Below are 14,163 nucleotides of genomic sequence, written 5' to 3' on the forward strand. Positions count from 1 at the left end.
GTGATAAAAGAAACACTAAGCTGCCTAACGGAAAGCCAGAGTCCATATCTGATCTCTTGCTAAAGCTGGAGTGTCTGCTTCTCCTGTTTATTCAGAGAATATCATCAACATGACCGAGTTTTTCTTTGGAAGACATCTAGATAAAACCTCTGTTTGTTTTGTAAGGTCTGCTGTTAGTTACGCAAAAGCAGGTACCTGGATTCAGAGATCCGACAGACAACCAAACCCGGTTTGGGAATTATATCCCTCATTATGTGTGTGGGCGTTAAATGAGCACACCTACACGTTTGTGTACATAGTCTGTCAGTGCTGTAGAACAGACTTTAGCTTCAGGCATGTTTCATTTTTCTTCCAGACATGGGAGATTTCCACATGGATTGCTTGTTTATACAGAAGTGGTTCAAAGTTTTCTGGTGTTTATGTCAGATCAGAATTTTTGATTCTTGTGTCTTGATTGACATATTTTTGTACAAAACTCCTCTTATCCTGAGACAAGCATCAATGAACAGTTTACAATCCAGCCGCCGCCTCCATCCATCCACGCTGGTTGTTTTGGTCCTCCACCCACTGGAGAGAGATTAGCAGAGACTTACAGCCTGGATTTCTGGAACCAGTCCGATCAGTTGCTGTGATTTAGATAAACAAAATTCAAACTGTGTTTTTGTGTATTTTATTTTCTAATTGAGCTGCTTCCAGCACTGTCAAATCCCTGCACACTCTGTGGCATATACAGAGACATCTGTTGTGGAAATCCCTTGTTAAACATATGGCTGCTGCTGGTACATTCACTGCTGCCCTTTGGCTCTCACTCCAAATGGAGCTGTTGAGTAAAATCTGAGTTACGAGGAATGGTCTGAGAAAGTGGCTCATTTACAGTTTCTTAATTTTGTTGCACACTGTTTGATTTTTTTTTAGGGTTTTAAATAACATCTGTCGCCCATTTCTTGAATTCACAGCTTCTCTGAAATACTGGAGCTCATTTGGTTGAATGTTCAGTGGCCACAGTTCTTACTGTAAAATCTATGGTCCAATCCTTACTTTGGACTTTAATTTTTTTGGATCATGGGCTGTATTGAAGTGAACATCCATAGCAAACTGTTCAGAGAGACACCTGTGCACTAGAAAACATGATGACAAACCCCTGACAGCAAGAAGAAGCACACTTTTGTTGTACATGGCTAAACGATATGAAATAAAGAACACAATTTAACCGTCTTTACATGAACAGAGGCCAGGACAGAAAATAAACCATCCATATACTGCACATAAAACAAGCAGGGGCAGGTGACGCATCCACGTGCACAGACTTGTCAGAGGTTCTCTTTGTGTCGTATTTATAAACACACTCGGACCTGTTAAATAGGTGTCTTTAATTTTATATCAGCAGAGAATCTGTTAATAGAAAAAGTAACCAGATGGGAATGTGCAACATTACCCAAAGTGGCCTTATACCTCCTATTAAATATTAATAGATATTAAAGTCATATCTACCATAGAATAAGGCTTGTGAAACACTACCTCTGATGACAATCAAACGTATGATGCATCATATCAGCCAACATTTCTCTTGAACTCGTCACACCAGCTTCACATCATGTATTTCCATGGAGGCGGTCCAGCCCCCTCGTTGGGTTGGACGGTGGCTTCGCCCGGCACAGGCCTCGTCCTGCCCTCAGCTCATGTCTATGTGCCCTGATACTTCCAGCACAAATTGTCATCACAATAAGAACGTCAGTGTCAGTGACGCACGTGGTGTTTAGAGTTGGATCACCTGAGTTGTAACTCGGGCCTGAATTCCCTGAAAATCTCAGTGCTTGTGTTTAGCTGAAAACACTCTAGGTACATGTTAAAGGAATATACACACAGAGATTTGGGCAATACTACAGAACATCCCTGTGTGAATTGTCCAACTGTTGCTGTGTCACAGTGACATATGTCATACACGGTGGCATATGACCTGATTTTAACATGGTAAATGGTGTTTCCCTGTTAGTGTTTGAAGCTCTATCAGTATATCAGTTTGTTCTATCCACAAACGAGGTGGGGTTTCACTGAGTCGTAGTTACCTCCCTGTGTTTTGTAGCAACCAGGGTTGTTCTGGGTGTGAACACTGACAAAACAAAACGTCAAGAAGAGAAACTAAAACTGTTGAGTAATCCAAGGATGGTTTGAGAACTGTGGTTTTTATTGTTTCTGCGGGCTGTTGTAGTTACATCACTGTCTACTTCGTCTGCATATCCCCATCTTTATTTAATTATAGACACCGAGTAGTGGAGGTATTTATAGGTCCCTGCAGATAAACTCACTCCTTTACCCTGTGGCAGAGTTTTTATTTAATTTAAGTTTTTATAGACTCCCTCTTGATAATTCCATTATTAGTACCGATTCCTTTATAGTAAGAGAGAAATAGTACAATACAGGGCATGAAGGCATGTAAACATCAAAACGGCAATCTTACTTGGTTTGACCCAGGAACACTTTTTTTCTATCCCTTCCTCTAACAGGTAAAAAGAATGGTTTTAAACCCTGTGAGATTGATCCTGTATATTTATGTGTGTCTGGTAAACTTGGAGCTATGGAAGGAAATGTTGCAGCCATTGATTAGTGTTTGTGCAGCCAATAGCGCTGAATAGATTTAAACAGGAACTAGCAGCTCAACATGGAAAGTCCGATTTAAACCATAGGTCCCTGTGTGTTAAAATAATATGTAAGCATTGCAGCTCTTTCAACAGTCCGTGTGTGGCCATCGTTTTTGTAAGAGGCACTTAACAGTGTGTGGATGACTAAAGCCGTCACTTTCATTGCAGACAGATGAAACCAGTAGTGATGCATACACCATGTCTGAAACAGGATTTAGATAGCGCTCCCGTCAATCATCAAAAATCGGATGAGGGAATGTTATCGGTTCCTCCCTCCGGCAGACTTCCACCCTCCTTGGGAACCTATTATTACAAGTAACACTGCAAGGTTGTAATCTCACTTAGAAACAGTTCAAATATGGGCAATTTTGATAAAGTGACAGATCTCACAGATCAGTTGTTGCTACCATGAAAGATGAAAAATTCCCTGTTTCACCCCTATTTTCTGATCCTGCTGACTTTGATCAGCAGAGGGCGGCATTACCTCCACCGTCCTCATGTTGTTATAGTTGGTCACTACTCTGCAGACTTTCTCTGCCCAGGGTTCCCTGCCCAGTGCCTTCCCCAAAGCTGTAATTAGGATCCGTGTGTCGTGCTCGCACTGCTGCTGATGTGGATGTTAAGTTGAGCTTAGCCCCTCAGGCCTCAGAGCTAAGTCTGTTCCTGGCACGGCAAAGGTTAGGCAGCGGTGAAACTCCGCCGCTCACTGCATTACTCATCCTCCTTCCCCACACTGCGCTCGCATTGTCAAGTACGTGTGCGTGCGTTTCTGTGTGTTCAGGAGTGTAAATCACGGCTGCACTCCAGCTGCAGCTCAGTGTGACTAGGGGGCGAACAGGCCAGGCAGGCCTAGCCATGTTACGCTGTCGTTTTTATAGTGGCTGGGCCAGATGTACAGCTGATTCAGCGCTAGGTCTCCCCAGAGTGTGAGTAACAGCATGGCTGCACGGTGTCTTCTCGATGTAAGGACAGACTAAACACAGACAGATTTAATTTTTAATTAGATCCTCTGACTCCTCAGTCTGCATAGTTTTACACTCTGCTGTTCTTTTTCTCGCTTGAATCTAAATCCTCGCCCCTTTGTGTGTCTAAAGCCACACTATTCCACTTTGTTTTGCATCCTAATGAATGTAATCCAGACTCCGTGTGCTGTTGGTCTGCAGCAGATGAGCTTTCCAGACCACTCAGTCAACAAACCTAAAGAACAAGGTGTCAACATCCATACACCTCGAACGGCATCTGTGTTTTGTCACCCACGCAAACACACAGCACCAGCATGAGGCCTGTGTCCTTTTTCACACCTCCATGTTGACCCAGGAGGATGAACTAGAGTCATGAACGGGCTTGTCCATTTGCCCAAAACACATTCACACACATTGAGACACACATTCACCTCTCCGACAGACCAGAGCTAACACCTCCACTTTTTTGCTGTGCATTTGTGCACCAGCTGCATGGGTGTGTGTGCTTCAGGTGTGGTTTCCCTCAGCCCGTCTGCTGGAGTCGTCTCTGTTGTGCAAACATGCACGAAGAAGAGCCAAAGGTTTCACTTCGGCTTCAGTTTGGACCTTTGTCTTTACTGAAATTGGCAAACTTGCTGCCCCCCACCCCCTTATTAGGCCAATCAACATATGGTTGTTAGTCGCACCCCCCCCGCCACTCAATATACAGGTTTCACTTTAAACATCTGTCTGAACTGTGCCCCTGCTATTGATATTCTAATTGATCACCTCCCCCATTTCAGCTGAAGATACTGATAAGGACGGTTAAAAGAAAAGAGCTTTTCCCTACAGAAACTGCTTTAATTAGCTAACAAGAAATACCAAAATAAAATGACTTTGTAATTTACTCATTTAAAATATATCAACCAGAATAAGTCCTGTAGTTTCAAACATTTTAGCACCTGATACCAGTCGTTGTAGAAGTTGAAACAAAAGAATCTCTCAATTGTGTTTGGGCTGCAATGTTAATAATACATGATGGTTTAAGTTTTAGTGAGTAACATTAGTCTATTAAAAACTGAAATTTTGCAGCATTGAATTTCCCCTGGAGCATTTGCAGGGTTTTTTATTTATAAATGTGATGATTTGACCATAATGTCATCATGACACTACTGATCACTATTGATTGTTAACTTTTCAATATTCATTCTGTCTGAGCAATACATTGGTTAACCCTTACACTTAAGTATTGCATGTTACTTATTATTACTTACTGATGACTATTTTTGACTCTTGATGTTGTATTATAGCAAATTTCCCCTTGGTGGGACTAATAAAGGATTATCTTATCTCATCTAACGATTACAGTAATGAAGGGATATAAAGTCATAATTGAATCTGTGATTGAACTTTGTTGACAGTTTTCTTAAATCAGTCTAATTCATTGGTAAACTTTTATAAAACTCTAAGTAACAAACCCTGCTGTCAACCTTACAGGTATAATGACATTTTAGTATGATTGTATTCATTATCAAATACATAGTTATTTTCCTCCCTTTTCATTATTTATTTTGTCTTACTGCCATCCAAAGCCTAACATTATTCAATTCATAGTGATTTTAAAGAAAAAGAAATAAAAACATCACAATACATCATTGTTAGATGGTAGAGTATTGAATCAGCTTTGGACCCATTCATGAGCCAGCTGTCACCCTGCTTCCCACTGAGAGCAGAGACTCCAGGCTGCAGCGTAGTTTCAAACACTTAACTGATAAAAACGAGGATTACACTGATCATTACACTGAATATTTCATGTTCAGTTTGATATTTTCCAATATTTACAAGTGGCAGTTCACCAAAAACTGGGCAGCATCCGGCAGATAAACCCCAATCGCAGCTTTAACCCAGATCACTGTATCGTTTTGGTTCTGAATTGTACTAGATAAGCTGGAACCGAAAATATTTAGCATTTTATCTAGATAAAGAATTTATATAATATTCTCTAATCTATATTAATATTCTTTAACTTTAACCATTTCCAGGTAAATTTGTGTAAAAGTGCTATTTTATATTTGCTCTTCCTCTTTCCTTAAATAGTTAAATCTCATTGTTCAATTGCAGCATCAGTAGCATATATTTTATTTCTAAATGCGAGGAATTATTGGCAGTACTATCACTGTCATATGTTTATCTAAAAACAAGTATCTGGCAAAAAAGAACTTGATACAGTATTCCAAATATCACAATGCATAAAGAACTCACTAATTCTTTGGCTGGCTTTACTGCAGGTAAGTTTCCTGAAGAAAAACCTGTATTATGTTAGACAAGGTTCAGTTCTTTTGCGACTTTCCCTGGACCAGAGTTTGTTGTGTCAACTCTGTATTACTGAACTTTACCTGTGATCTTAGTACTTCTCACTACTCTTTTCACTGAGTGGCTGGATCAGACACAGCGTACAGGCAGCTTGTGCTCACTTCCAAGCAAAACCCATGCAGTCCCGCCTCATGTACAGCCCCAGGGGCTGAGCGGAGGCTCCTCCCTGTCTGACTTTCTGGTATAAAGCCCTCTCCCCCTCAGTAGACCTCAGACCAAAGTTTAGAAAGTGTGTGTGTATGTGTGTGTGAGGGGAGCTTCATCCCCTGAGGAAAGAAGAAAACGACGAATAGGAGAAAAGCTTATTTATTTATTTAAGGGTTTTTTTTCCCGCTCACACAACCCTTGATTTTCATCACCTTTTTTCTCTAATGTGGATTACTTGGAGCTGACCCCGCTAGGATTAAGAAAAGGATATTGTGTTTTTACTGAAAGCTATGGTGGCTTACGATGAACTGGGTAGCTTGGTGCCTATCAAACGGACTCTGCAAGTGATAGACTACCTGAACCAAGCCAACAAAGACTTAGAGGTGAGTTCCGCAAAAAACGCACATGATTGTGGTGGCAGTGGCTGGTACTTCCACTTTGCTGAGCTGCTACCGGTGTCTCAGCAGAAACTGTTTGACTGGAGTTCATTTAGGTGAAGTCCTATCTTTGTGTCATGTGTCAGAATGTGAGTAAATCAGTGCCTAACCTTGTTTTTATCTTAGTTGGGTGTGCTATGTGTGCTCTTAACTGGCCTGTGCCTGTGAGATGAGACTTTGAACTTTGTTCTTAGGCACTTAAAACTCTGCGTGAGATACTACCTAATCTGGAAAAGTTAATCATTGGATCACATTGTACCTGAAGGAAGCTGTAAACAATAAACCGTGTCCGACCCAGCAGGCTGCTCAGCCTTGGTGCAATACGCAGAGATCAGGTTGTCTGCAGACTTAAAGTTTCGCAAAGAGCAAAGCCACGGGGTGAATTCTCAGTCAACAACCTTGCTTCCATTTAACATGGTCCCGTCTAGAAATACTTTGCTTTTGACCTCTGACTCTGAAGTTAGAGGTCTTTGATGTGAATTCAGCTCAGCGGCCTGAGAGCATTCCTTCGGCTATTAAAGGGACCCAGGTGTTGAAACCCAGGTGCGGCCTCTGTACTGAGAGTACTCACTTCAGCTGCTGCCTTCCCCTTTTGAGATCCGCATGCTTCCCTTTCGGAAGACAATTTGGGATGCTGTGGCTTCATTGACAGAAAACCACACGATGAAGGGGAAGTGTGTGGTCATTGCATGAAATAAGTCTTGTTTTCACAGAAATTGCACAATTGAGACACTTTTTAGCCTTGTGCAAGGTTTTTTCTTTCTTTCCGTGTGCTGACCTCAACTCTATCATTTACGGTCAGGCTGTTCTGTTCTTAGCTCAAGCTGTGCTTTAATCACAGGGACACATCTGGGGGGTTAAGCTCATAGCATACATTAGGTTACATCAAAGAGAAAGCACAGGATGATGTTTATGAAGTTGCTATCTTAGATGAAGAGTTAAAGGAGCACACGTGCATTTCTAGAGGGTCATTGTTCCACTGATAAAAGTAACCCAAAGCAGAAGCACAAACCCTGGCTCCATCTGCTTTCTTTTTTTTAAGTTTGCTAGACGCACTGCAATTCCTGGGTCAAACTGCCAGGAATAGCAACTTTCCCTGTCTGCACTGTTTCACTTTACAACTGATTCACAATGAGAGGGTTTAGTGGCCTTTTGTTATTCTGGGGCCAGTCTCAAACAGACAGGAAGCGCATAATGGCCAACACACTTTTCCAATATTGACTTTAGGACCCCTCACCCTCCTCCAACTTTTGCTCTTTTTTTTGTACTTGTTTTCTTTGTCTACAGATATTAAAAGGTCATAGACTAGAGGCAGGCAAATCTGATTTCCACAGACAAGTCAAAAAATTCTGGTCTTCCATGTATGTCAGTCAAAGCTGTCTTTTTGATGGCCCCTGCCACTAGAGGGCTTGCTGTGCTCTCGAGGGGTGTCTGGCTGTTCCTATCTGATCTAATGTGGAGACCCGGACCAGGCCACAGCACACTGTGACTCAACCGCAGCCTCAGCAGCACTAAGGCAATGCCAGAATTAAGTGTATCTGTTCCACAGCTGTGTCTGCAGGGCCCGGAGCCTCAATGACTGCTCTGTTTCCCAGATTCGCTGAGCCAAGGCAAAATCTCATTTGGCCTGAGTCAGGAGAAGCAAGCAACTGCTGGAGTGCTGCACTCAATTTCAAAGAGCAGTGCTTCATTAGTGTATAGTTTGTGAAAAAGTAAACTGTTCTGTGGGGAGTGCAAACTTTGGTAATGCCAATTATGGTTGTGGCTGTCTCATCCTGTCATGTCTTTGAAGAGGCTCAGTGGGCCAGCATCATTACCTCAGATCTGCAGCTCTTTGATTCCTGTGGTCTGTTGTTGTTGGCACGAGGCCAAGTACTTCTCTCCTTTCTCCCGAGCTCAGGGCTGGCTGAGGGGAGGAGTGGGGGGGTCACCTGGCCCAGGTGTAGTGCTGCTCTCACGCAAAGCTCTGTGAAGAGCTTGTCTCGACTTGCAACTATCAACACCGCCGTGCACCCCCTGCAACGCCACACTATGTAAACACTTGAGAAAGGACAGATTCTCTGTCTGCTGCTGCCCCCCCCAACCTCACACGGCTGGTCTGTTTTACTGAACAGCTCTGACAACACTGCCATTCTCTCACATATCACTTTATCTTCCTGGGAAAGGTAGTTAAAGAGTTAGAGCAATCACTAGGCATTTATCTTACACTGTTTGAATGATGGAAAAGCTCCATTCTCAAGTGGGACTGTAGCTCTATCTGTAAGACCAGATAGTAGCAGTGTGTGCGTGTGTGGGGGGGTTGTTCAACAGCTGAGAGCTGGGTCTCGTGCATTCCTAGCATTCCACCAGACCCCCTTCCCCTCTAGATCAGCAGTCAGTGAGGGTCTTTGTGCTCAGTGGGCTGGTCTGGCTCAAGACACTTCACATGATGGAGCCAACAGCTGCTGGAGCTGCTTCCTCCGACTCAGTGTCTTTGTCTGTCTGCTGGTCCGCCAGTCTGTCTGGTTGCTGCTCAACCTCCACCCTAAGAGCGTGTAAAGTCAATTATCATTATTAATGACTTGATGTGCTCTGTCACAAGGAAGTCACAAGAGAGCGAATGGGCTTACTGCTGAGGCATCGGGGAAAATTTCACACTAAGCATTACTAAACAATTCTTTTCTTTCATTGACGCAAGCTACGATAAAATGCCTGACTAATCTCTCCTTCCATTTTCTCTTGCTTCTGCAGGAACCCAGCAACAAGCGTGTCCGACCTCTCGGCAGGGTGACGTCGCTAGCCAACCTCATCTCTCCGGGGAAGAATGGGGCCGTCCGGCGCTTCGGCCAAACCATCCAGGTAATTCACCATGACCCTGTGCCTACGGACACCCCTTTGCTGTTTTATGTGTCGTGCCAAACAACATGGTTTCCAATTGCAACGTGCCTGACATCTGGGACACCCTCTTTTCCATCTGCAGGCCTCATTCCGAGGCGATGGCAAGTCGCCGGGTGTGCCCCAGAAGCCTTGCAGCAAGGCAGCGGCCCCCACACCGCCTAAGAGGAGGAACAGCACGCTGTGGTCGGAGACACTAGACGTCCACCAGAAGGGAACTTTGTCCACAAAAGAAATCAAGCGGCAGGAGGTGAGAATCAGCTCAAATACAGTTAATTACAGTGGAAATGGTAGAACGTGGTTAGGAAACCAACGGGAAAAGTGTATTTGTAGCCAGGCAAGTATGGTAAGTCAGAAATCCAGACAGCAGTAAAATACTACCTAATTTATAAACTGGTTTCACAAATCCCTGTAGTATTTGTGTCAAATAGTCTAAATGGGGTCAAAAGCAGTCCAGGGACCATTTCCCAGTCTATTTCCCAGTCCCCAGCCACTCCACCCCCCATTTGTCCTGCACATGCCAGATATCTTAGCCAACTGTCAGACTTTGCACAGTTTTGTACACAGTGAGCAAGGAGAGGTAGAGAGCAGCCTGAGATTCAAAGTTGACCCCAGTCATTTGGCACCACTGCAGTTTTAGATTTAGTCTAATCACTGTCTCTAGCAATCATCTAACATCTTGATTCATGTGTTTTGCTAATAAGGTGTCTTTCTTATCCTCCTCTTCCTTAGGCTATATTTGAGCTGTCTCGTGGTGAACAGGACCTGATTGAGGACCTCCAGCTCGCACGCAAGGTTTGTACTTTTCAACCTCCGAGGCATAGGGAGTACATATAAAGCAAGCAGATTAAATCAAAGTCTGGCAGGCCTTCCACACAGCCAAGCCAGGAACTATAAAAAGACAAGACTTATTCCTCTGTCTTTCTGTTGTACCCTTAAAGCTCTTCACTGAGCTATTCATAGCATCCACCGCCTCTTGGCCTGCTGGGATATTGTTATTTGACAATTTTGGTTCTGCTCCCACCAACAGGCGTACCATGACCCAATGCTGAAGCTCTCCATTATGTCTGAGGAGGAGCTCACTCACATCTTCGGCAACCTAGATGCCTACATCCCACTGCATGAGGACCTGCTGTCCCAGCTCTCCAAAGCAACGGGCCCAGACGGAACTGTGGGCCAGATCGGACAGATTGTCATTAGCTGGGTAAGTGTTTTTTCACTGAGTCATTGGTAACTCTATGATTCTGTTGATATTATGGTTTTCAAATAAAGCCAGCATTTAGTTAACGTTTCCCCCCCACTTTCCTCTGCAGCTGCCCAGGCTAAACGCCTACAAAGACTACTGCAGCAACCAGCTGGCAGCCAAGGCGCTGCTGGACCAGAAGAAGCAGGACAGACGAGTGCAGGACTTCCTGCAGCGTTGCCTTGAGTCGCCCTTCAGCAGGAAGCTGGACCTGTGGAGCTTCCTGGACATTCCACGCTCCCGCCTGGTCAAGTACCCACTGCTGCTCAAAGAGATACTGAGACACACTCCACCAGAGCATCCAGATGTTGGCAGTCTCGAGGAAGCCGTAAGTAAACATCAAAAAAGGAACCAATGTTATCTTTTGACTGTTTCTCCTAAAATGTGTTGCAAGTTAATCATTTGATTCCTCTTTGTTCTCAGATCACAATCATTCAGGGCGTTCTATTTGACATCAACATGAAGAAAGGAGAGTCTGAGTGCCAGTACTACATCGACAAGCTGGAATATCTGGACGACAGACAGAAGGATCCTCGCATCGAGCACTGCAAGAGCCTGCTGTGTCATGGGGAGCTACGCAACAAGAGCGGCACGGTGAGCAAATCAAACACATACTTCCCTCTCGACAAGACATTGCCCGTTATAAAGTAGTCAGGCTGTAACTGGCTGCTCTGCTGACGCCCCAACCATCTTTGATCTAACCATGCAAGCATAAGCTTTGATAATATCTTCCAACTGTGCTTGTGGTTTTGTGAAATATCACTGTTCTGGTTTTGATATTTATTCTGTTTCTTGTCGGTCCTCCCAGAAGCTGCACGTGTTCCTGTTTACTGAGCTGCTGATTCTCACCCGACCCGTCACCAGGAATGAGCGCCAGTGCTTCCAGGTTTACAGACAACCAATCCCAGTGCAGGACCTGGTGCTGGAGGACCTGCAGGACGGAGACGTCAGAATGGGCGGCTCCTTCAGAGGCGCTTTCAGCAACGCAGACAAAGGTAAGGCTAATGTCCAACCTTGAAGTATTTGTGGCTGTTACTGTAGCTTTGTGTCTCCTGTTAAATATATCAAACAACTAATTTCATATTTTTCCATTTCTTTAACAGCCAAGAACATTTTCAGAGTGCGCTCTCAAGACCCGAGCCAGGCGCAGTCCCACACACTGCAAGTCAACGACATCTTCCACAAGCAGCAGTGGCTCAACTGCCTCCGCAGCGCCATCTCCGTCCACCGGCCCGTCAACGAGCCCACCACACCCAGCCCGCCCATGAGTGCGGCCCGCTCCAGGCGCCGCCCCTCCTCCGTTTCGGCCATCGTCCACATGGAGGAAGCAGACGAGAACTGCCTGCAGCCGACTTCTCAGTCAGCCCCCAGCTCGCCATGCAACAGCACAACGCCCAGCCCCACCATGGCATCCCCTTCATCCTGCTCCTCCTCTTCATCCTCGACGTCTTCGTTGTCCCCACTTTCCTCGTCCACGTCACTCAAAACCAAAAAGGACAAGAAGTCTCTGTGTTCTTTAGGGAAGAGAAAAGAGACCATGGTTTAAACTCCAGTTGGCAGGAGACAATGGACTCCTGGGCGGACATTTACTTTTCTGTACATATCTGTTAAATAACAGCGCAGAGAAGCGTGGGACTTGTATTTATGTGAGTGTGTGTGTGTATTATTACAACAGTGTTCTGTGTTACTGTCCTCTTTGGCAGCTATTTACCTCACCCCTGCTTCCAAGTGCGTCCCACAGAGACACAGTATTCTGAGACGTGCATGAATTCCAACAGCTTTAATAAGGGAAGCACAACAAGAAGCAAGCAAACATTTCACACATGAATCTGTGTGTCATGAGTGGGTTTCTTGAAGATAGAGGTGGAGCATCAAATCCTGTTTACTATTAATTTGATATTTAAACATTATTTTAGACCGTGTTTGGGGAGTTAATGAAAGTTTTACATTTTTATATTCTAAAATTAATTATAGTATTATTTTTTTTTTTAGATATCATAAAGCAGCACTGTTTTAGCTTTTAGGTGAAGTTATTTGAAAAATTTGAGCATGTTCATGAGGCAAGAACAGAAGAGAATCCCCAAATAGAAGAGATGTACTACACAAAGCTACAACTTTCTCTGTAAAAGTCTGATTTTTTTTTTTAGATTAACGAGAGGATCTTATTTTTTATACATTCCTTAAATGACAGATGTTTGGACCCAAACACTTTTTATTTTTTCATATACTGTAGTCAGAGGCATTAACTTAAATCCCTAACATATGAGATTTCATTTTCTCACTGTTGGAACAAAGACGACACTATGATTAACATAATAATCATCAGATGTTGACATCATGTCAGAGATGAGAGGAGGAGTTATCGAATTCAATTTTTGAACTGAGCCATGTTGGTTTTTTTAAGAAAAAGCTGACTTTTCAGAATGAAACTTTTCAGTGTAGCATCTTGCATGGAGCTGTGGTTGTGGGCACCGCTCACACCTGTTGAGGCAGCAATGATGTCTGAACCTGTCGTGAGGGACGGGACGGGTAAATGTGTAAAGGACTTGCCAAAGAAAGTAGAAGAATGTTGACTGAAGGCTGAAGAGATGAAGTAAAGACGAGATGGATAAAGTTATGTTTAGTAAGAAGAAAGATCTGTAAGAGCAAGATGTTTCAATCCAGTGATATCTTGCTCTGAGATGGATGATAGAAGGTAAAACTTGAGTGGAAAAAGTAAGTAGGGGAAGAGAGATGGAAAAAGAAGGTTTTCGTATGTGCACAAGATGTTGTCAATGAGATGGAACAAAAAGAAAGAAAGAAGGCAATTTGCTTGCCTCAAACTGTATTTAATAAAAGAACAATAAAAGTCTGTGTAAGATTTGCATCTGAACCTTTGCTTTCGTGTCTTCTTCGCTCTGACTTCACCTTTTGAGAAATGCAGAGCCCCGAGTGAAGGCTAAAAGGAGATACCCATTGATGTATGACTGCCTAACTCTTAACTAAACAGTCATAGGCGCCAGGAGAAACATTTGCAATGTAAGAATTAGTCAGGATTAGCTTTTTTTTTATCAAACAGTGACATCCCTGCCTGGTCCCTCCAGGATTATAATAACTTATTGTTGATAAAACGTCTATTGGAGGAAAGGCCTCATGATTTCCATTAGGAAAGACTTGACACATGGTTCACAAGAGCCCGTGAAACATTTGAACAAACAGATCTGAGCTGAAAGAGGTTCACACTTCACACTGGACTGTAGTTTGGAGATGATGCAAGATGGATAAAGTGATTACCAGACAGAAAGTTTACTGACAGAGGCTCTTTTCAGCGAGCGAGCAGTTTAAAATCAACACATTAAGTATTTTGTCATAGTGCAGCAGATTTTCTTTCTCTTTAATTTGTCTGCTGGGCAGAACCCAGCTCCAATCTTATTAAGTGTGTTAGGCTGAGAGCATTCTCCAAACATTGGCTCATGCTCCCCACACAGTCAGGCAACTTTAATAGAAGTTGAACGTGTACCAGGGTTACA

General features: G+C 43.6%; 1 protein-coding gene across 2 annotated transcripts in view; it reads left to right on the forward strand.

Annotated features, from left to right (window-relative positions):
- The window catches only part of net1 (neuroepithelial cell transforming 1), a 30,381-nt gene extending 16,855 nt beyond the window's left edge, over positions 1-13,526 (forward strand). The window contains exons 1-9 of one of the 2 annotated variants that reach the window (XM_035147535.2): positions 6,154-6,483; positions 9,268-9,375; positions 9,497-9,661; positions 10,144-10,206; positions 10,442-10,615; positions 10,725-10,982; positions 11,078-11,248; positions 11,463-11,649; positions 11,758-13,526. In XM_035147535.2, coding sequence (XP_035003426.1) covers positions 6,391-6,483; positions 9,268-9,375; positions 9,497-9,661; positions 10,144-10,206; positions 10,442-10,615; positions 10,725-10,982; positions 11,078-11,248; positions 11,463-11,649; positions 11,758-12,200 — 1,662 coding nt within the window. In that variant the 5' untranslated portion in view covers positions 6,154-6,390 and the 3' untranslated portion in view covers positions 12,201-13,526. Of the gene's footprint in view, positions 1-6,153; positions 6,484-9,267; positions 9,376-9,496; positions 9,662-10,143; positions 10,207-10,441; positions 10,616-10,724; positions 10,983-11,077; positions 11,249-11,462; positions 11,650-11,757 lie in introns of those variants that run through there. The other variant, XM_035147533.2, reaches the window with a different exon arrangement.
- Positions 13,527-14,163: the final 637 nt, after the last annotated feature.

The sequence above is a fragment of the Hippoglossus stenolepis genome, chromosome 22 (genome assembly GCF_022539355.2).
Source record: "Hippoglossus stenolepis isolate QCI-W04-F060 chromosome 22, HSTE1.2, whole genome shotgun sequence".
Taxonomy (NCBI): Eukaryota; Metazoa; Chordata; class Actinopteri; order Pleuronectiformes; family Pleuronectidae; genus Hippoglossus; species Hippoglossus stenolepis.